A 21,285-nucleotide genomic window follows, 5' to 3' on the forward strand; every position below is an offset into this window, starting at 1 on the left:
AAGTGCTACTATCCTTTATTAGGGGGGAAATAGTGTTTTTAAGGAATGATGCTGGAACAAATGGATGTTCGCATGTTTAGGTTGAATTCCTTAGATTTTAAAGAGCTAAATCTATAAAACTTATAAAGGACACATACAGGGTGAAATCATCATGACTTTGAACTTGGCAGTGGATTCTTAGGTATGACAACCAAGCCATGCAAAATGAGAGGACCACCTAACTGTACCTCATCAAAATTAAAATCTATGCATCAAAGGACATTAGTAAGAAGGTGAAAAGACAACCTGTAGAACAGGCAGAAATATTTTCAAATCAAATGTTCAATGGAGATTGAATGTCTGGATGGGTACACTTACAATTCAACACAAAAAGACAAACTACTCAATTAAAAATGAGCAAAGAATTTGAACAGCCCTTTTTCCACACACAGAAAAGGCCAGCAATCACATGAAAAGATGCTTTGACCTCATTAATCATTGGAGAATTAAAACCACAGTGAACTACCACTTCCCATCTGCGTGGATGGATGTAATTTAAAATAACGTTGGTGAGGCTGTGGGGAAACTGGATGTTTGGTGGAAGGCTCCAGGGACGCTGCCTTTGTGGAAAAGAGTGATTTCATGGTTCCTCAAAGAGTTAAACACAGAATTGCATGCCCCAGCAATTCTACTCCTAGGTGTACACCACATGATTGAAAACAGAGACGTAAACAAATACTTTCACGTGCCTAGCAGCCCTGGCATAACAGCCAATAACATGGAAGTCACCCCAAAGCCCATTAACAAGGAGCGGAGAGACACACATGCCATGGAATGTTACTCAGGCAGAAGGGAAGGAAATGCCGATACTTTGTGGACGAAGGTTGAGAATGTTAAGTCGGATGAAAGAAACTAGACACAAAAGGCCACAGACTGTGTGGTTCCATTTGTGTGAAATTTCTAGAATGGGTGACCCCTCGGGGGCAGAAATCTGACCGCCAGGGCCTGGTGGGGCCCAAGGGAGAGGCGGTGACTGCAAGGCACCGGGGGAGCCCTGACTCCACCAGGGCGTTCGGTGTCACATTGAGAGTCGTCCCCCTGTAGACACGCCTGATGCCATCACGTGCGCGTGATCAGTCCCTGGCGCACCGGGGCTGTAGGTGGTCAGTACTGGGTGCTTCCTTCCCACTGAACACGGCCCCAGGTCAGCGGCATCCAGGGAAGGCCCAGGGTGGTGTCATCTCCCGGAGCTTCCTCCTGAGCAGTGCCAGGAATCTGATGCAGGTGACGGTCAGAGGGTGGGGAAAGGATGGCAGGGTCTAAGAGGTCCATGGACGCAGACACACCTAGAGGAGAGCACAGCCTTGGGCCCTGACCCACCACCCGGGTCAGAGCTGCCAACACTGGAGAACTACCTGAGGAGAGCATGGTGTGACATTCAGAGGAGCAGGCCAGACGCGAAGGTGACCACGGTGATGGGCCTCCGTTCGGTTTGGTTTGGTTTTGCAGTACCAGGAATCGAACTCAGGTTCTTGCTCTTGTGAGGCAGGAGGCAGCACCACTGAGCTAAATCCCCAGCCCCTGTTTTGGTTTTTTCTTTGTTGTTTTTTTAGGGAACTGTTTCACGCCTGTGCTTGTGATTACACAAATGGTTATTTTAAAAATAAAGATGTCACTGCAGATTTGCATACGGCCTGTTTCACTGGCTGGGTCTCTGTGTTCTCCATTCCCACAGCACCATGCTGCTCAGAAGCTTGCTCCTCTTCTGTGACTGTGTGGCCACCTTGATGGTGGTTAGCAGCTGCTGAGCCTTGTCGCTTGCTGGCACTGTGCTGCACACAGCTTATGTAATCTTCACAGCGACCCTCCACAAGTCGGGACGCTTTTGCCTCCTTTTACAGAGATGCCCGGAAGGAGATTTAGATTCTGTGCCTTCGACCCTGAGCCAGCTGTGACCCGGCAGACTTCTGCTGCCTGAGAAGGGAACTTCGGGACAGCTGGGTCCATCACTTGCCCTTTCCACACATTCCCTCTCTTCAGGCTGTGCTCTGTCCTGATTTTGTCAGTGTTTTCTAAGATGTGTCTCGGTCTCTTGGGGTCTCATCGTGAAACTGGAAGGGAGCAGGAATAACTAAGTGGGTAAAGCCATCAGGATCAAGGTTTGTAAAAGTCGTTCCCCAGAGTGGCTGCCGACCTGGGTCTCCCCGGGAAGAGTGGTTTCTGTGCTGGGAGTGCGCAGGGGAGTCCGAGGAGGCTCTTACTTCCTAGAGCAGGTGCTGTCCCTGTGGGGGCCCAGGATGGGCCGGGAAGCTCGCTGGGGACCTGGCTGGGAGCCCTCTTTCTTCTCCCTGCTAACTGCATGGTCTCGCTGTCCTGAAACGGAGCCCCAGAGGACACAGTGGCTGACAAACAGGCTTTGCATGACAGAAAGGGAAGGAAGGAGGCTCATTCGGGTTTTGTGGAGGTGAGAGTGGTGCAGCGTGGGCCCTGGAGCCGTGAGCAGGGAAAACACAGGAGGCTGCAGCCTGCACTCCTGGGTCTGAGACCAGGAGGAAGCTGGGGCTCCACAGCTCTTTTCCGAGGTCAGCAGAATGGCAGGAGGCTGTGCTGTCCTGTCCTGGTGACCCAGTGTGAATGGTTGTGCTTACACTTTGAGAACCTAGAAGGAGCCTGCCTGGGGGTAAAAACGCAAACCTGGCCATGCAGGGCTACTGGACACACATTCTGGGGTGCCAGCCCTTTCCTGGAGGGGGCAGGCAGAGGCCCAGAATAGATTCCTGGTGCCGATTTGGGGGCAGTTTGGATGAAGCACCAGACTCACGACAGGCAAGCTCGTTCCAAACAGGCCACTCTGCTTGCTCGTGGGATCAGATGAGGGCAGAGCTGCAGTTTGCAGAAGTTTTCTGGTCTCTGCCATCATCCCAGCCACTAAGTGGAGAAAGTTTCTGTTGGTTCGTCTGAGCAGATTATCATCTGTTGGCTTCCTGCCAGGTCACCTCAGTCTAACTTCGATCTTCCTGCCTGACTGGGAGAGAGTCGGCTGGGGACGCGTGTTGTTGCTCCCTAGCTCAAAACATAAACAGGCCGAAGGCTCCCAGCGAAGGAGCAGGGATGATGATTCCCTCCCACGTTGGGCCAGCGTCTGTCTCTCGCAGCGCAGTCGCTTTCCTTGAAATGTAGAAGGGCACACTCCCTGGCAGGTGAGATGCCGCACATAGCTTTGTGCAATTTGAAGTCTAACCTGAACTGTGTGCGTGTGTGGCAGGCTCTGCAAACTGTGATCTTGGCCTCCGGTCGTGCAGCAGAGGCGGCCTGCAGTGTGGCCAGGCAGAGGGACTTCGGTGTCGCCAAGGCCCCAACTTCAGGCATGGCCACCTTTCCTGGGGGCTGCGAGGCGCCTCTCCTAGGCCAGAGACGCTGCTGCGTGGTTTGTCGCTCCCCACCCAGGATGGCAGAGCAGCTCGTTGTTATGTGGAGGTGTGGACAGCGGGCACTTGAGCGCCTATGGGAAAAGCAAGAAGGTGGGGCCGATGCCGGGGTCTGTGGCTGGGACTCACCTGTGGACCCCTGTGGAACCCTGGGGCCACTTCCCCTTGGGTTAGGGGCGGGGTCAGACATCGGAGTGGGAAGGGGGGGCAACGAGGGACAGGGCACTATGGGAGCCCCAGGCGGGGGCAGCCAGGCCCCAGGAAGCGGGGACAGCTCGGGCGTGGACTTTGAAGCTCATCCGATGTCCCCTCAGAGTCCTTTTCCTCTCTCTGCCGCCTTCTCCCACGCCTGTGCACTGGGCTCGGGCTGCCCCGGCTTCCGGCTTGCGCAGATGAGCTCCCTGCCTGGGCCGTTTGCGCATCTGCTCGTCACTAGCTCTTCCGCCTGCCAGCGGCGAGCTGTGAGACCTGGCAGTGTGGAAGGCAGTTTCTGCTCACCACTGTGTATTGGTCAGCTTCACATTGCTATGGTGAAATACCTGGAGTGGGCTACTGATGAAAGAAAGAGGTTTTGTTTTGATTTTTGCAGTACTGGGAATTAAACCAAGGGCCTTTGCACTGAGCTACTTCCTTAGCCGTTTATTTATTTTCTTATTTGGAGAGCCATGCTAAATTGCCCAGCTTGAATTTGGAATCCTCCTGCCTCAGCCTCCCAGAGTGCTGGGATTACAAGCGTGTGCCACCACACTTGGCAGGAAGTTTTCCTTAAGTTTTGGAGAGTCAGGCCCAAGACTGGGCATCCGTGGCTCTGGCCTTTGCTGTGGATGGGGCTGAGAATGCTGGGACTGTATGTGTGGGGTGAGCAGTCACCTGATCGAGGAAGGGAGGAGGACGCCCGCTGCTGCCTTCCCTAGATACTGGTTCTTAGATCGAATTATCATGCAGTTGCTCTTTATTCATACCAACTTCATTTGCCAATTTGGAGTTTACCACGAGGGCTTAAGTCACTGAATAGACTTTGTCAGGTAAAGCCAGGGCAGTGGCTTCCCTTTCTCACAGCCTGGAGAGCAGGCTGCTGCAGAACATTCAGACTCACGCCTTCCAAGTCCTGCCAAGTGCTGCCCCGGGCATCTGCTGGGGCCAGCTGCCCACGCTGTGCCCCTGCACCAAACCCAGTGTCCTCATCTGGGATGGGGTAGCCCCCATCAGGCCGGTGTGTGGACTTTACAGAGGTCAGGCTGCAAACCTGAACATGTAACTACGTGGATGACCGTGTAGAACAGAAACTACAGACATTCTTGCAGAGAAGGTGCTGGGATTGCCAGGTGCTCCCCAGTGGCAGACAGAGGGTCCCCGATTTATGGCAGCTTGACTTCCGCTTTTGCCATGAGGCACAACAGTTCTGTCTTCACTTCCAACGCAGTACTCAAGAAGTGACCTGAGATATTCAGTGCTGTATTGTGAGACAGGCTTTGTGTGAGACGAGTTTTGACCCATTGTAGGTCAGTGGACTTGACCTTGGCATTTGAGGAAAGGTAAGGTAAGCCGGGATACACTATGATATTGGGTAGGGTAGGTATTAAACCAGGATTAATATTATTATTCAGGAATAATATATTATTCACCAATGGATTGTATGTTTGTGCATTTTTTCTTTACAGTATTTTCAACTTGGGATGGGTTTATCAGGACCACATTCTGCGTCAAGAAGCATCTGTGAGCTCTGGACCAATCACATTCTGCCTCTTTCACACCTGTGGTGGAAATAAAATCAGCATTTAAAAGATTATTGTATATGCTATAATTCATTTTTTATTTATAATTCATTTATTTCGATCATTTCTCATTTTTATAAATCATGCTGCAATGAATTATTTCTGCTCAATTTTTCTTCTCTCGTTACATTATTGGGAATGGAATTCCTGGGGCTGTGGTCCTGGTATAGTCAGTCACTTGCTTTTCTCCAGCAGAGGTGTACTGATAGATAATGCTGTCAGCAGGGGACGTCCTATTAGTTCCCCTGCAGCGATCTCCACAGGCTCAGAGGAGCAGCACTTCTTGAATTTGGAGTGGAGGTGTCGGTGGCGGTATGTTGAGCGCTGTGAGATTAGAGTGACCAGGGAGGACAGCAGTTTCTTCTTGGTGTGGCCTTGATCTCCACAGGGTCCCTGCAGAGCTGGCTGAGGAGGTTTTGAGCCTCTTTTCGGGTTCAGCGAGATGCTGTGTGAGGGGTTCACTTGCAGGGGCCACGTGGGAGCAGGACCAGGTAGCAGCAGTGCCTTTGCTGGGTTAGGCTTCTTTACCTGGAGGGGCAGGAGGGTGGTAGCGTTGCTGTAGTCCTGGGACGAAGGATGGATGTAGGCTTGGCTTTCACCAACAGGTGGTGCCTCCTCGGGTTGCATAAGGCAGCAGCCCGAAGTCTGTGTCCTGATTTCACAGTCACAGGTTTACATGTGATTCATAAATGCAGCAATCTGAACAGCAGGGATTGATATAACCGTGGTTGCTTCCTGAGGGTTGTACCGGGGGCAGGAGAGCAGCTCAGGGCTCTGGACCCCAGTTAGCAGGTGGGAACTGACTGCTCGGCCTAGGTACATATTCGGTGCCGGCCACACGGAAGAGAAAGGGGGAGGTGTCAGTGACCCCCAGGAGGCTTCCGCGGAGTCTGCTCCCAGGCTGGGCAGTCAGAACGGCTCTGGTCCCTGTTCCCCTTTCATTATTGTTCACATCACGGCAGCTCTGTCCTCTGAATACCAGGCTGCATGGGACTGGAGCGGCTCAAGGTGAGACCAGAAAGCACTCTGAAGAGGTCTGTGAGTTCTGGGAACTGGGTTTATCATTGGAGTAATTTGCGCTTGGCAGGGAGGTGCCCTGAGAGGACCTGACGGGGTGCGGGGACATTTGGTTTTGACTCTGCCAGCGTGTGACCTTCAGGAAGTTGCACAGCTTCCTCTTGCAAAACCAGAGGACTGGTCGAGAGGAGCCGTGAAAGTCTCTGAATCTTATAGAGGGAAAGAGCGCACAGGCACGAGCCTGCATCCGTGCAAGGCCACCGGAAACAAAGTGGCTTCCAAACCGGGCGCAGGGGCCCCTCACCCGCCTTCTCCCCGTTTGCCCGAGGCCCGCTATTGCCTGCTCCCCCCTCTTTTCTCTCCTGTGGCCTCGTGACTCCCTGGGCCTCTCCTGTGTTGTGTGGGTCCCAGTCCCAACAGGCTGCCACAGGAAAGGGAAGTCGCAGCGCCCAGGGCGCCGGCTCTCGGCTGGTGTGGGCAGGTCCTCCCCTGGCGGCCGGCCCGGGAACAGCGAGCGGCACAGAGCCCTGTCCCAGGCTGCAGACACGGGTCAGGCAGCATTCTTTGGTGCTGCTCTTTCCAAGAATATTTCCCTTTTTGAAACAAACCAAAAATGTCTATCCATTTGTCCTGGTATCTTTTTCCTGTTAAGTGTATGAGAGAGAAGTGCTGATAATTTGTTTGAAAGAAAGAAAAAAAGAAAGGAAGGAAGGAGAGAGAGAGAGAGAGGCAGAGAGGCTGGGCACAGTGGCTGGTGGTTCGGTCCGAGTCCAGCACGGCTTGCTGCACCAACTACTCTAGAAGCCGAGCCAGTTGGAGAAGGCGAGTAGCGCTGGGAAACTAAGTAGCTTGTGGCTGTTCGCCACACAGGGCTGCTCGAGGGTTGACCTTACCTTGCAGGCTGGCTCTGCTGGCTGCTCAGGGACTTGGGTCGCTCGTTTGGAGCGGAGCCCTTGCTTGGGTGGGGTACTTGGACAGACTCCAGAACAGCAGCTGGAGGCAGAGGGGAGGGTGGCCGGGGACCTGCTGGTGACTCAGGAGCAAAGAACGAGCCCAGGAGGCCCTGCCACACCCAGCAGCTTGTGAAGCAGCTCACCCTCTGGAGGCGCCAGGGGACACTGGTTCATGTTGGGGAGCAGGGGCATCCCTGGCCCATCATTCGGGGTGGCGTGGGCAAGGGTGCCTGGGATGAACTCTCCCCTGGACATACATGAGGCCCGAGCCTGCTCAGGGATGATGTGTGACAGGCCGGGTGGGTGCCTTGGCCTGCGGGAGCGGGACCGTCCCTCCCAGTGTCACAGGAACCAGAGGGAATGTGAAGAATCCGGACCGCAGGTCGGGATTTCCAATTTCATCTCATATTTCAGTGTCTGAAGAAAAACACGTTTCTCCAAAGTTTCAACATTATCTCCTTGGTCTTTTGGCTTTTTTTGTAATTCAAGAGAAAGACAGTACTGTTTTTCCTTCCCTTGCTAAATATGTCCGTGTCTCTGTTGCTGATTCATCTCCGAAGGTCTCTGTGATTCTTTGAGATACGAACACACTAGCAAGATGTTTCTGTGCTGAGAAAGCCTGAAAGTCTGAATCTCGTATCTGTCTCCCACCATGTCTTGGAAGAGTAGCTTTTACCTCCTGGGGGCAGTGGCTTTGATGGACCTTGGGCTACTCTGTGATTTTCTAAATTTCTCTTTTGCAGAATTTTAATTTCTACTGTTAGTGGTTTAATTTCTAAGTGATTGTTCTTATTTCCTGAATGGTCTTTTAAATCAGCCCCTGTTCTTTTTCTGGTGGGTATCAAGGTCTGAGTTCTCTTAGCTGAGTATTTATTTGTAAAAGACTGAAATGCAGATTGAAAGCCCCATTTGCGCTGTGCCTTGTGTACGGCACACACATGGCCTTTAGTTGGAGACCCTAATGCTAGATTTTTGAGATTTTTTTTCTCTACCCAGAGGGAAGCCCCACTGCTTCTATCTGGGCTTATACTGCTCAGGGGACAGCCCCCCGCCCTGCCCCTCGTGTGGTGGTGTTTCCAAGCCTGGGTTTCCTGGAGGATAATCTTCCCATTTCTTCCCGGGGCTCCAGGGTAAGCCTGTGTGCAGCCCACAGAGGGCCCTTGTTTCCTGGCATGCGCAGGCACCGGGGCCTTGCTGTCCACTGCCTCCCTCCTTGCTGGCCCTTGGGTTCTGCCACCTCTGTCTCGGGCAGTGCCCATCCTCCTGCATCTGCCCAGTACCACTTCTTGGGGGTGCTCTCTTCCGTCTCTTTGAGAATTGGAGTCTTTTATTTCCTAAACTACTTTGCAAACGTTTAGGAAAGCAGTGGAAATAAACACATGTATTCAGTTTCCAATGTGTACCTGGACCACTGTCCTAATCTGTTTTAGAGAATTGTCAAACAGAAAAAGATTTGAGATGAGACCTTCAGAGGCTTAAGCAAAACTGGAGGTTATTATCCAACCGTCAGAGTCTAAAGAGGAAACATTAGAAGTACAGAGATTAAAATTCATTGTCTTACAGGGTGATACTTAGAGAAACAGACTGTGTTTTTTTGAGTGCTGATAAAGTTTTGAACAAAATCAATTCTGTTTCTACCAACGCAATGTGTTGCTCTGTGTAGTCCCTGAACCACATCCCCCGTTTCCAGGTTTCTGGAAATACAGGTGCTGTGAGCATGCTCGCACTAGGTTAACTGTTGGGTATAAGTGGAATGTGTTTCTGGAACTTAGCTTTACCATGCTTCTGCTTTCTGTGAAAGCAACACAAGTAAATTATAGAAAAGACTGGTGAGAGCCACCTCTCCCGTTCTTCCGCCCCATCCTGTGCTCTGGGCGTCTTCACAGCAGGTCCGAGTGGGGCCCGACCCTCATGGTCTTCACAGCGGGTCAGAGCGGGGCCCGATCCTCACGGCTGCACCCTCCTTGTCTCCTAGGACACCGGCGTTGGGAAGTCCAGCATCGTGTGCCGCTTCGTGCAGGACCACTTTGACCACAACATCAGCCCTACCATCGGGTAAGTCGCTGTGCTCTTCCTGTCTGGGTCCTTGGGGAGGCGCTGTGGCCAAGCCTCTCACAAGCCACTGCCATCATCCCAGTCAGTGACGAGTAGAAGGCTGGGGACGCAGGGCTCTCCAGGCCGTATGTCCAGCTAGTGTCCCCGTCAGTCTGATTCTTCCAGGCCACCTTCATCCCGCTGCAGCCCTAGGCCGTTTCCTGATGTCCAAGAGCACCAGCCCTTCTGCTCTTCTTAGGGCTCACAGGGGAGGAGAGTGGGGGCCCATCGCCAGCCCTGACCTCGAGGGCAGTGTGCTCCCCTCTCCTCTCCTCCTGTCCCGGCACCCCCTTGGCCGAATGTGCTATGCTTGCTTCTTACTCTTTGCAAGTTGGGCCTCGCTCGTTTTCCCCCTGAAGATTCCCTGAGCTTTAGGAGCGATTTATTTCTGCAGAAGGAAGCCGTGTGTCTGCCTGCTTGGGGAAACCTGAGCACTGTGTGGGCAGAGGGGTGGTTCCTTGTCAGTGACAGTACAGAAATGCTGGGCGGGGCTGCTCGGCCTGGTTTTTATTTTATTTTATTTATTTTTTTAATTGTCTCTTTCCCCAGTTGGTCATTTCCACCAGGACATGTCCTGGTACCCCCGTGGCCAGGCCTGCACCCGGCACACCTTAGGTGCTAATAAACCCACGTGCAAGGGATTCTCCAGCCCGAGGCAGCCTTCCTTACTCGTCCTGAGGTGCCAAGGGCCCAGTCTCACGCACTCAGGGTCTTCTCCCAGAGTGCTGCATGCACTGCAGTTCATGTGTGGCCTGGAGACCGGTGCTCCGCTCGCCAGTCCGCTTGGCCTGGCTCTCTGGCTGCAGCGGGGCACAAGGCCCAGGCAGAGGCCGGACGACGGCGGCCTTAGTGTTGGTCCCGGAGAGCCAGCTTCCGCAGGACGGTGGGCGGATGGGTCGGGTGCGCCTGCGAAGCTGGGGTGTTGGGGCGCTGGAGAGGAGGCCTCGGCCCGGACCTGATCTTCACACCGGGCCACACCCTCGGAAGGAGCCGCGCGGAAGCCGCGTCTCTGTTTGCAAGGTGCGCACCCGGGAAGGACCCAGGACAGCTGTCCCTAGACATGGCCACTCGAGGGTGAGGGACGGTGCTTACGGGGGAATTCCTCCCTGGTCTCGGGTGTTCTTTTTGTTTCCCTCTTTAAGTTTTTGCTTTGTGTTTGCTTTTTGACAATAAAAGCAAAACTTCTAAGAGATTGTGACACGTGGTTCCCCAAGATGGAGGACTACTTTCTAAACTTATTTTAAAAATTTAAAATGACAAATCTGTGCTCCTTTGAGATGCTTTTTATTTTAGGCAGTGCATGCTGAGACCACAGCCTGCGGTCGGTGTACACATGTGTTGTAGTTAGCAGGATTGGGCGAGGGAATACATTAAATACGGGACACATAACTTATAAGGTTATTTTATGATAATTACTCAAAAAGTCAAATGCAAAGGAGTGCAAGAGATTAACCGCACATGAGAAGCCCAAGCATTCAACTGAGGGCCTGGGTCCCAGCAGTGTCCCACACAGGTCCAGCTAAAGGCTTAGAGTCCAGTCAGTGGCCTGGAACCCAGAGCGATGTCTCATGCTTGTCTATATCGAGGATCTGCACCTGGAAGGCCCAAAGGCCAGTGGCAGAAGCCAGAAAATCTGTGCTCATGAGATGAAGGATCTGTGCCACCAGGCTGAGGGATCCACATTGGAGCCAGGAAGTGATGCTCATGGTGAAGGTCAGAGCTCCGCCGAAGAAAGCAGCAGCCATTCCCAGCGACAGCAAGGTCCTGAGCTCCTCCTCAGCCAGAACAGCCTAGTTCCAACAGGAAAACCATCCACAGCAACCTTCTCCCAGAAAATCAACGGGCCCAGATCTTCCCCTCCAGTTCCCTTTTTATGGCTATTGGTAACAATCTTCAGGTGGGTCCTCCACACCCCGACCACGCTGATTCAGTTCAGCTGGGGGTTACACGATGACCATCAGTCAATCCAGTACAACATGTGTTAAGCAATAGCGAGCCCAGGGTCAGGGATGGAAATGAGCTCAGCTGGTGAGGAAGGAGCTGTGTGTGTATGCGGACTTCAGGGTCAGTGTTGGTAGCCACTGTGGACAGCACTACGGTTGACAGTGCTTCTTCCAATAAATGCATTTTGGTGATTTGGGTTTCTTTTTTTAAATCATCCCTGCCATGGTAGTACATGACTGTAATCCCAGAATACTTTGAGAAGCTGAGGCAGGAGGATCTCAAGTTTGAGCCCAGCTCTGATGTCTTAGTGAGGCCCTGTCTAAAAACAAACAAATAAATAAATAAATAAATAGTTCAGTGTAAAGTCCCTGGGTTCAATCCCCAAGTACTGCCCCCCCCAAATGAGGCCGGGTATGGCGGCTCACGCCTATAATCCCAGCACTCAGGAGGCTGAGGCAGGAGGATTGCTGTGAGTTTGAGACCAGCCTGGACTACATAGTGCGTTCCAGGTCAGTCTCAACTGTATAGTGAGACCCTATCTCAACCCCCCCCAAAATTATCTGCTATATGGAAATACTGCACTTTCTGCTCAGTTTTTCTGTTAAACTAAAACATCTTAAAAAGCACTAATAGTATATCGTTAGTTGTATAGTTTTTAATTATAATACTCATTATGAAAAAATTCAAACCATGTGGAAATAGGTAGAATAAAGTTAAAAAGTGAAGCCACAGGACTGTACTAATTCTGTATCCCATATAATTCCATTTATAGAACCGGCATATAGAGTTCAGAATGTGCAAGGGTGGGCCTTCTAATGAATGATTTTATCATACTGTTAATGACACCCATCAGCCTGAGTACCCAGTCCAGAAAGTTTTCCTCACTCTTCATTATGGCTGTGTATGTGTTTCCTTGATAGAGCCAAGATTAAGTCCCAGTTTTCTGATTACAGAGCTCACTTGTCTGGGTTGTGGTCAGAGATGGAGCAAGCAGGGCACAGGTGAGGGCCTGGGCTGATGGCCAGTAGGGGGCGCCAGTCGTGTCACCCAGGATCTCAAAAAACAGATTTTCTAAAAATAAGAACACATATATATTAATCTTGTTTTGTACTTTATATATTTTAAACGGTTTCTGATGTCACGTAATCTTCACAACCATGATAAAGATAATATATTTTTCTGATTATAGAAGTATTATAGCCAGGTGTGTAATCCCTGTAATCGGGAGGCTGAAGCAGGAGGATTGCCACAAGTTTGAGGCCAGTCTGAGCTGCATAGTGAGACCCTGTCTCCAAAAGACAAACAAACAAAAAGAAAAAGTATTATATACTCATGATAAATACCTGAAAATGAAGAAAATCACGAGTACAAATATAAATCTGTCTTCCAGAGGTAATTAGTTTAAAACATCTGCTATATTTTCCTCCAATCCTTTTCCTCTGCGTGTCTGATTCTTTCTCATTCAGCATTACACTGTGCATTTTATGCCATTAAGTGGTCATTAAAGCAATGATATTTAGTGGATATTTAAGTTTAAGTTTTGCTTCTGTGGATACTTGCACAGGCCTCCGATTTATTTCCTGCGTGGCCCTGTGTGTGTGAGTGTGAGTGTGTGCGCGAGGTAGTTACTCCCGATACCCGTTTCTTCATAGCTCCCTGTGATGGGGGGCGTTTCATGGGCGTCTGCTCCTTGTTGGGCCCTGTCACGAGCCCCGTGTGTGACAGGGAGTTGGCATGTGCCTCCTTTCACAGACGAGACGGTTTCACTCAGTCCCTGACTGTGCCGTCAGAAGATGACTGGGATCCCAGTCTGGTTCTTAGACATTTTCCTCCCTTCCCTGTCTAGGGAAGGTTTTGACTTGGGTTTTTTTGTGTTTTCCGCTACCAGCTCTAAAAAAGATTCTGTGCTTCTCATATTGAAAGACATGAGCTTTATTTCTAACCCTGAGGAGGACTTTGGAAGCGCAAGGTCAGCGAGGTGTCTCTCCCGTGCCCGGAGTACACTGGAGTGAATGAAAACTTGGCTTTCAGCACAGCAAAAACAAACACAAAAAGTTGATGTAGCTATTATCTATGTAACAATTTCCAGTGCTTTTATGGGAGGAAAATCTGTAGGAAAAGTAAAAGGGCAAATGTTTAACTGGAAAATGTTATTTTTAATATATTGCAGAAGGTTAGTGTAAACTATTTGAAAAATAAGTAGGAAAAGAGTGAATACCCAAATTGAACAGGGAGCGAATGTCACAGAAGGGATTTACCGAAGGAAAATACAAATGAACAAGAGCACCATCAATGACACCCAGACTTCTAGTGAGCGTTATGAAAAACAGGAATGAGATGTCATTTTCTGCCTCTCACAGTAGAAAAGATTGGAGAGAGAGAGCTAACGGCTGGGGAAAAGCCCATTTTATCGTGGCCGCAGGAGTGCACGTTGCTGGGACCCCTGGCATCTGCAGTGAAAATTAGAGGCTGTTCACTTTGAAGAATTAAGTGTAGGCAGGCATGTGTGTGCCAGGACACAGATGTGAGTGCAAGCACGGCGCCGGAAGAGTGAAAAACCTGGAACCAGAACGCCCGTCAGTGGGCTGTTGGATAATTCCTAACATGGCATATAATGCTCTGCCGCTTCAGAGCATGAATGTTCTGCCTTGCAGACGTGAGAAGAGGCTCACAGTGTGCCAGGTGGAGAAACCACAGTTCATGCAGAGTATGATCCATCTTCAGGGTCAACATTGTGTAAAAATACTGAGAAGACATATACCAACTTATTAGCAATGACCGTGGGTGACAAGAGATGGCTGGTTTTTGTTTCCTTCTGTATTTTCGTTTTTTTACATTGAGTTTTTGTGAAATCTGCACTTGCGTTCCAGTGGAGAAATAGGAAGCTCCACTTGGGTGCTTTTGCTCTTACCCGTGCTCTGGAATGTCTCCTCTCAGCACTTTCAGAGGCAAAGGAAGAGATTGGCTTTCACCACAGTGGTCAAGTCACTGAGGAAAACGCCTGGCTTGTGTGGACACTGTGGGGTGTCGCGGGGTTGGTGCCTTCGCACCTGGGACCTCTGTGGCCTGCCTCTCTTGCTCTTCGAGTGGCCGCAGTCCAGGGAGTTCTGTGACGAGGCGCTGGATGGAGTGGGCCCCTTGGGCCCTCAGACCCTGGCTCCCTGGCTCCCTCTGTCCTGAGAACGCGGTGAGGACAGGGCACCATACCTGGAAGGTGTGTTTGATTCGCTGGTGGTCTCCCACATGTGGTCCCAATCTAAAGTTCTCCAGTTGTCCTATATTTATTTTTTTAATTTCTGCAGTGCCAGGATCAAACCAGGGCCTTGCACATGCTGCTTGGCAGGCCCTTGGCGCTGGGCTGTGCTCCTGGCCCCTCTCCAGGAGTCCTAAAGATGGCTTTAAAACCACCTCCCCAGATCCTGGTCACAGCGATGACTCATCTGTTGCCTTTGGTCGTTTTGTCTCTTTCCTCTCCATCTAGATCTGGAAAAATCTCCATGGCCTTTGATTCATTCTTCATGATGTTGGCTGACGTGAAACATTCAGGCCAGCTGTCCTGAAGAACATTTCTGTTCTTCAGTGGCCTGGTTGATTCCTCATAATCGAATTCCAATTAAATGTTTTTGGTTGGAACACCCCATCGTTTTTTTTTAAATTTCATCACTTTTGGAGGCTTCTTAGGGCCAGTTGTCCCACACTACTGGGCAGACTTGCTACTTTTTAATGAGTGGGAAATTTTAACTCATAGAAGAGAAGTCAAGGCTACTAACTGTTCCTTGTATTGGATTTTTACACCTCTCATGAGCTTGGAGAAAATGCTTAGTAAGAAGAAGTGTGCAAAAAAGAAAATATCAAGTATTTCACAATTTATTGAAACTTTAAAATCGATCCCTTTTTTTTGGTTTTGTTTTTTTGGTAATAGAGAAAGCATCAGTTTCTGTTGTTTCCTACTCTGTCCTGACTTCCAGGCAGGCAGATTGGACTTTAGACGTGGCGCCCTACTAGTGGGCGTAGGTAAGTGTGCAAGGCTACTTTTTTGTGTGCCGTGTAGTCACAGCTATGGCCAGCTGCCCTTCTCACTCTGCACTGTCATGACGGCAAGTTTGGAGTAGCTGCGGTTGCGTTTCTCCCTCAGATCTGGGAGTGTGGCCTCAAAGCAAGTGGAGCTGTTTCTGGAAGTCTTCTGAGCGCATTCTTGTTTGTTTTGTTTTGGTGCCTCCAGTTGGGCTACCAAGAAATGCAGGAACCGCACTACACTGCCTTTGGGCAGCCTCACCTCGAGAGCCGCCCCTCCTGCTCGTGGCTGTGGGCTAGGCATAGACGTGGAGCTGTGCAGGGGGAAAGACGTGAACCCATGCAACCCGTGGGTCTCGGGGAACACCAGTAACATGGGGTGTTGACTCTCTTTGCAGGGCCTCTTTCATGACCAAAACTGTGCCTTGTGGAAATGAGCTTCACAAGTTCCTCATCTGGGACACCGCTGGGCAGGAGCGGGTGAGTACCGTGTGCTGGAGTTGTTGCACAGGCTCCTTGGCATTGGGCAAGACCCTGTTGGCAGGGAGGACAGGAACCCATCCGAAATGACTTACGCAGGAAGGACGCTCAAGCTTTGGTTCTGTGAAGAGGAAGGGAGGCCCGTGGCGAGGCAGGGCTAAGTCCCACACACTCTGTGTCCACCTTGACTCTTACTCCTTTCCATCTAGTCAGTGGTGGTGGCACCTCCATGGGCTTCGCCTCCCTCCCTCCTTACCCTGAGAGTGGCAAGGTCGGCCCCGTAGGCCACTGCCAACCTCATCCCAGCACCTCAGCATCCCCATGGGGGTGGGCAGCAGAGAGCGTAAGGCCTGTGTCCACAGCCTGCGTTCCAACCTGGTGGCTTGGGTCCCTCCTCGCCTACCCTGCCCTTGGTACAGCACGGCGTTCCAAGGACCCAGTGCCTCCACTGGTAGAGCTGGTGATCCACTTGCCATGGAGCGGCTGGCACCAGCCCTGCCCGGGCCCCACTGGCCAGAAGCCAGGCCAGCTGAGTTCCCCAAGGGAAGTCTGACAGTGGGAGGATGGGTGCTGGGCCTCACAGCGGTGAGGTCTCTCTTGTACTTAGCTCTCTTTATTTGTTGAAAATATTTATGGAGAAGATTGTCTACTGAGCAGCTCGTGTCTAGCAATCCCAAGGGGGCATCTATGTGCTAAGTGTAGTGCTCGTTGTCAGAGTGTAGTGGGGTGGCAGGTGAGATAGCCCAGGGCTAGCTTCACCTGGGGCTTTCAGCCTGAGGAAATGCATCAGAGCTGGTCGTTATGGAGTAGAATTGGTGGAACTCTCTCCTTCCTGACCCCAAATGCCACCTTCCTGACTGCCCTAGTCTCAGGTGTGCACTTTTAGGATCCAGACTTGAGGAGAGTGTGGGAGCTGTGTCCACAGGGGCTTTGGCTCATCTGATCCACCCGCCCTCAGAGGCCCCATTTGGTTGTCCTCGGCTGGCCTTGCTCGTGTCCTCTGGCGGAGTCTCATCTCTCCAGTGACGGAAATTTTTCAATTGTTTTGGCAGCTTGTTGTCGGCTGTAATGGTGCTTGTAATGACACTGCCTAATGTTTGAGCTAAAAATAAAGTCCCTGCTGTTTCTGGTGCCTACTCCTGTTAGTTCTGTCTCGTTAGTTATCAGACTGTGTGATCCCTGCCCGTCTCCGTGGACTCTGCGGCTGCTCTCCTCGTGGTTTATAATTTTAAACTGTATCTCCGGCTAACGAAGTGACAATATAAAGGCACATTTTCTGTGTCCCCAGAGGAGGACTGTGCTCAGCACATGCCCGGCCTGTGTGCCCGGTGCACCAGGAGTGCGAGTGCCCTGCTTCCTGCTCTGTAGGCCTCTGTCCTCTGTGGCCCTTGGAAAGCAGAATCCTCCTCTTCCTCCTTGTCACAGCAGTCAGTCTCGGTGTCTCTGCCCCTCTTCTGTCCCTGTGTCCTGAGCTTCCTCACTCCTTCTTTCAGTGGCTCACTGGTAATACAGAGAATGTCTTTACAAAACAGTGTGTTTAAAAGCCTAACCATCTTCCAGCTGATCTTTCCCAGCTGTGTGTGGCCAGAGTGGCCTCCTGAGGGCGGTGGGAGGGAGGAGCTCCGCAGGTCCCTGTCCATCATCCTGGGGGGCTTTGGCTAATCCGTCCCCCAGCCCTAGGGCGGACCTGAAGGAGCATGCGCCTGAACCGCAGGTGGTCCCAGGGCAGAGGGAGGGGCTTATCTGTCCAGCCCCACCTTTCACCTCCCATTGGTCAGGACCTGTGATGGGCAGGGGAGACGTCCCTTCTAGGTGTCAAGACCTGCTTCCCCAGCTGGCTCCCTTTGGACTTCCCTCTTTGCTCTCCTGTTTAGACTGGGGTGATGTAACATCTTCATCTTCTCATTAAAATTGTCTCATCACATACACAATGTAAGGATTAACCTCTTCTATCCCAATATCCAGCAGTAATGGTGGGCGTTGAGCATAATGATAGAAACGATGGTTTGAAGATTTGTATGGCAAATTATATAATTTATTATTGCTGTTCTTTTTGGTATTTCACAAATTAATAAGACATTGAAAATGACAGAAATACCAAGAACAAACCGAGTAACATACTATATAGGCTGAGTAAGCAGCTTTTATCCAGTATATCAGGAGCTACTGTAGAATTCTGGATACAGTTTTAAGGTAGGAAATGAAGTCTTCATTTTCTAGATATGTGCTTTCAGACCATTCTGATTTTGCTTTAAAACACAATCCTAATCCATATGACTCCGTTAAAACATGTCAGCATCCTGGAAAAATTTCAGACTTTGTTCTCTTGTTCTGATTCACGGAGGCAGTATCATTTTCCCAACCTAACTGAAAGTTTTTCATATTAAAGGAGATCATCTTATTGTTTGTATCACTTGGTTAAAGTCAGTTGCAGAGTTTTTTGTCTTTCCTGGCCGACTGCCTGGGTCTTGATGGTTGTGGACTCCGGTGGGAGGATCCGTGGTTCTTTCGTCAGAATAAAAACTCAGCTAGCTCTGCCAACGCGTCTGGAGCTGACAGGACTGACTTCTGAAATTAAACTTTACTTCATGCTTTTTAAAAGATAAAATTGGAGAGCACACACTTAGAGTAGGAAGTGGACTTTCTTCCGGCACTGAGCAAGAATTTTGTGGGACAGTGGTAAAAAGGGACAGAATGAAGAGCTGTGTCCCAAGTTGTGTACTTTATAACCAGCATCCTTTTTTTCTTTTTCAAATTAAGAAAAACTAATAAGAGCCGGGGATTTATTTAGCTCAGCGGTTTGGTGGCCTGCCTCGCAAGCACAAGGACCCGAGTTCGATCCATGATACCAAAAAAGAAAAAGAAAAAGAAAAGCTAATAAAACATTGAAAATGAAAAAAATACTAAGAATACATGGGCGTCAAGCTGATTTTATCCAGAGCTATTGCAGAATTCTAAGTATAACCTTAAATAAGACTTGAACATGCAAAATAATGTTATTAGTCCTGAAAATCAACACACGACTGTGTGTGTGTATTTTTAAAATATTTCCATTTTAAAATAATCATACTTGCTGGGCTCTGGGCTTAGCTCAGGAGTAGGGTGCTTGCCTAAGCATGCATCAGGCCCCGATTTTGATCCCCAGCACTGAAAACAAAATCATGCTTGGAGAAGATCTACAAAAGTAGAGGACCCCTTTCTGTGGGGCGCTGCCTCAGGCTAAAGTGTGGTGGGGTCTGCTGGGCTGTTTTCTTGCGATGGATGGAGGCCCAGCTGGGAGTGGGCAGGTCACGTCCATGGACCCAATGACCACGGCAGGCGGCTGAGCTGGAGTCAGGAGGTAGACACTCGGGTGCCCTTTTCGAGAGGAGCTGAGAAGCAAGGTTGGCAGAAGTAGGGCGACTGATTCCTGGAGAGGTGAGGGTGAAGGGCGTCCCAGGTCCGATCTGCAGAGGCTCCCACTGGGCTCCCCGCTCTGCACGCCGTGGAGGGCCGTCTTCATCCGACCGGCAGCTTGTTTCACACTCCCTCTGCCTCCTGTCATTATGCCTGACTTTTATTCCATCCAGGAAGTTCATCCAACACGAACTTCCTGTTAAAACCAACACTGTACCAGTGATGTTTGACTCTCCATGCCTTTTAAAATGTAGTATTCACCACTTCCTCTTGCCTGAGAGGGGTCCCTGCCCGAGTTGGGAAAATGTGCAGGAAAGAGCCTGGTGACACTGTGCTTGTCTGGAGCCCTCTGTTTTCTTGTGTGTGTAACCCTTCCCCGGCCCCTCCTCGCCCGGGCTAGACTCATGCAAAGCTCTGGCCTGGTGCTTCTTGTCCTCTTTCTCTGGTTTGCTGGGGAAACAGCTGAACCTTGCACAATCCATCTTGCGGTTTCAGTGGTTAGAACTAAGTACACTGAAAAATGTTTCTGTCCGGCTGTCTCTGTGTTGACCATCAGTATGTGCAATACGGGCTCCTTTTCTTTTTAACAAACATCTTTATTGAGCTCTAAGTTGCGTCCCAGATATTACACCCACTTCAAGTGTGTGGGTCACTGGGTTCTGGAAGTTGTGCAACTCTCACCACAGCCCATTTCAGAATGTTCTGCTCCCTGCAGAAGGAAGCCATGAACACATCTGTAGTGACCTCCAATTTCCCTGCAAGCTCCCCAACTCTGAGCTACTTTCTATCTCTAGGTTGCCCAGTCTGGACCTTTCATCTAAATGGAATCACACAGTCTGTGATTTTCTTGTGATACACTTCTTTCACTTTGCATACCGTTACCAGGTTCATCTGTGATGCCTTGTGGATCAGTACTTCTTCCCTTTTTATGACCAAATAATATTCCAATGTGTGAATACACTTTTTTTGTTTGTCCATTCATTAGTTAGTGGACAGTTCTGTTCTTTCCACTTTTTGCCTGTTACAGATAATGGTGCTCTGTGTAAGTTTTTGTGTGGATGTGTGCTGTTTAATGTCTTTGGTATGTATCTAGGAGAATTGACAGATCATTCAGTAACTCTGCTGTTAGCATTTAGAGGAACTGAAAGCTGTTTTCTAAAGAGGCTGTACCATTTTCTACTCCCTCTACTATTGTATGAAGTTGAGGCTACACAGATTTACTTAAATGCTTTCTTCTAAGAGTTTTTAGTAACTGTAGCTCTTTGTTTAGTTCTGTGATCCTTTGGATTTTGTGTATTTTGTATGGAAGGAATGCAGTCTAGTTTTGTATGTGGCTATTTCAGTTGTCCCCGTGTGATTTCTTGAAAGGACTATTCCTGCCAGGAATGACAGTACATAGCTATAATCCCAGAAACTCAGGAGTCAGAGGCAGGAAGATGGAAAGTTCAAGGCCAGCATGGGCAACTTAACAAGATTCTGTCTTAAAATGAAAAATAAATAGTAAGGGGGCTATGGATGTATCTCATGGTAGAATATCACTGGGGCTAATCCCCAGTACTGCAAAAAAAAAAAGGACTATTCTTTGCAATCAGTTGCTTTGACACCGTACATGTGAGGCTTTTCATTTCTGATTCTCAGTTCTATTCCTTTGATTTAGATTTTTAATAAATAATGCAAATATTGCATTGTCTTGCCACTGTAGCATTATAGTAAGTTTTGAGTCTAGGATGTATAAATTCTCCAATTCCGTTTTTCTTTTCAAGATTGTCTTGATTTTACCAGGCCCCTCATATATCTACATGAATTTTAGGATCAGCCTGTACATTTGTGTAATTCTGCTGGGGTTTTGATGAGGATTATGTGATACTTGTAAACTAAAGTGGGATTACCTACTCCGCAAATTAGAAGGGGTGATTTACATCATAAGCCATGAGCTAGTTGCAAGCTGTCCTTCATCTGTTTGGAAAGCACTTATGGATCACAATGCTGACCTCAGAGAAAAAAATCTGAATAAAAAATAGTCTTTATATTTAAATGTTGTAAATTAGAACCATAAACAAAGTTATATTAGGGAAGTTACTACTTAAAATTGATCAAGCCATTAATGAAATTTATTTATTTATTTGTTTGGTATCAGGGATCGAATTCAAAATCTTCTGCTTGCGAGGCAGGCATGGTGCTATTGAGCTAAATCCAGCCCTACTT

The 21,285-nt window shown here is 49.6% G+C and overlaps 1 protein-coding gene across 3 annotated transcripts in view; it reads left to right on the forward strand.

Annotated features, from left to right (window-relative positions):
• Positions 1-21,285, forward strand: part of Rab31 (RAB31, member RAS oncogene family) — a 78,313-nt gene that overhangs the window by 27,493 nt on the left and 29,535 nt on the right. For 2 of the 3 annotated variants that reach the window (XM_010638634.2, XM_010638632.1), the window contains exons 2-3: positions 9,128-9,207; positions 15,603-15,684. In XM_010638634.2, coding sequence (XP_010636936.1) covers positions 15,613-15,684 — 72 coding nt within the window. In that variant the 5' untranslated portion in view covers positions 9,128-9,207; positions 15,603-15,612. Of the gene's footprint in view, positions 1-6,154; positions 6,191-9,127; positions 9,208-15,602; positions 15,685-21,285 lie in introns of those variants that run through there. The other variant, XM_010638633.1, reaches the window with a different exon arrangement.

Source organism: Fukomys damarensis, unplaced genomic scaffold (assembly GCF_012274545.1).
Source record: "Fukomys damarensis isolate Sample0158 unplaced genomic scaffold, DMR_v1.0_HiC HiC_scaffold_30, whole genome shotgun sequence".
Classification (NCBI taxonomy): domain Eukaryota; kingdom Metazoa; phylum Chordata; class Mammalia; order Rodentia; family Bathyergidae; genus Fukomys; species Fukomys damarensis.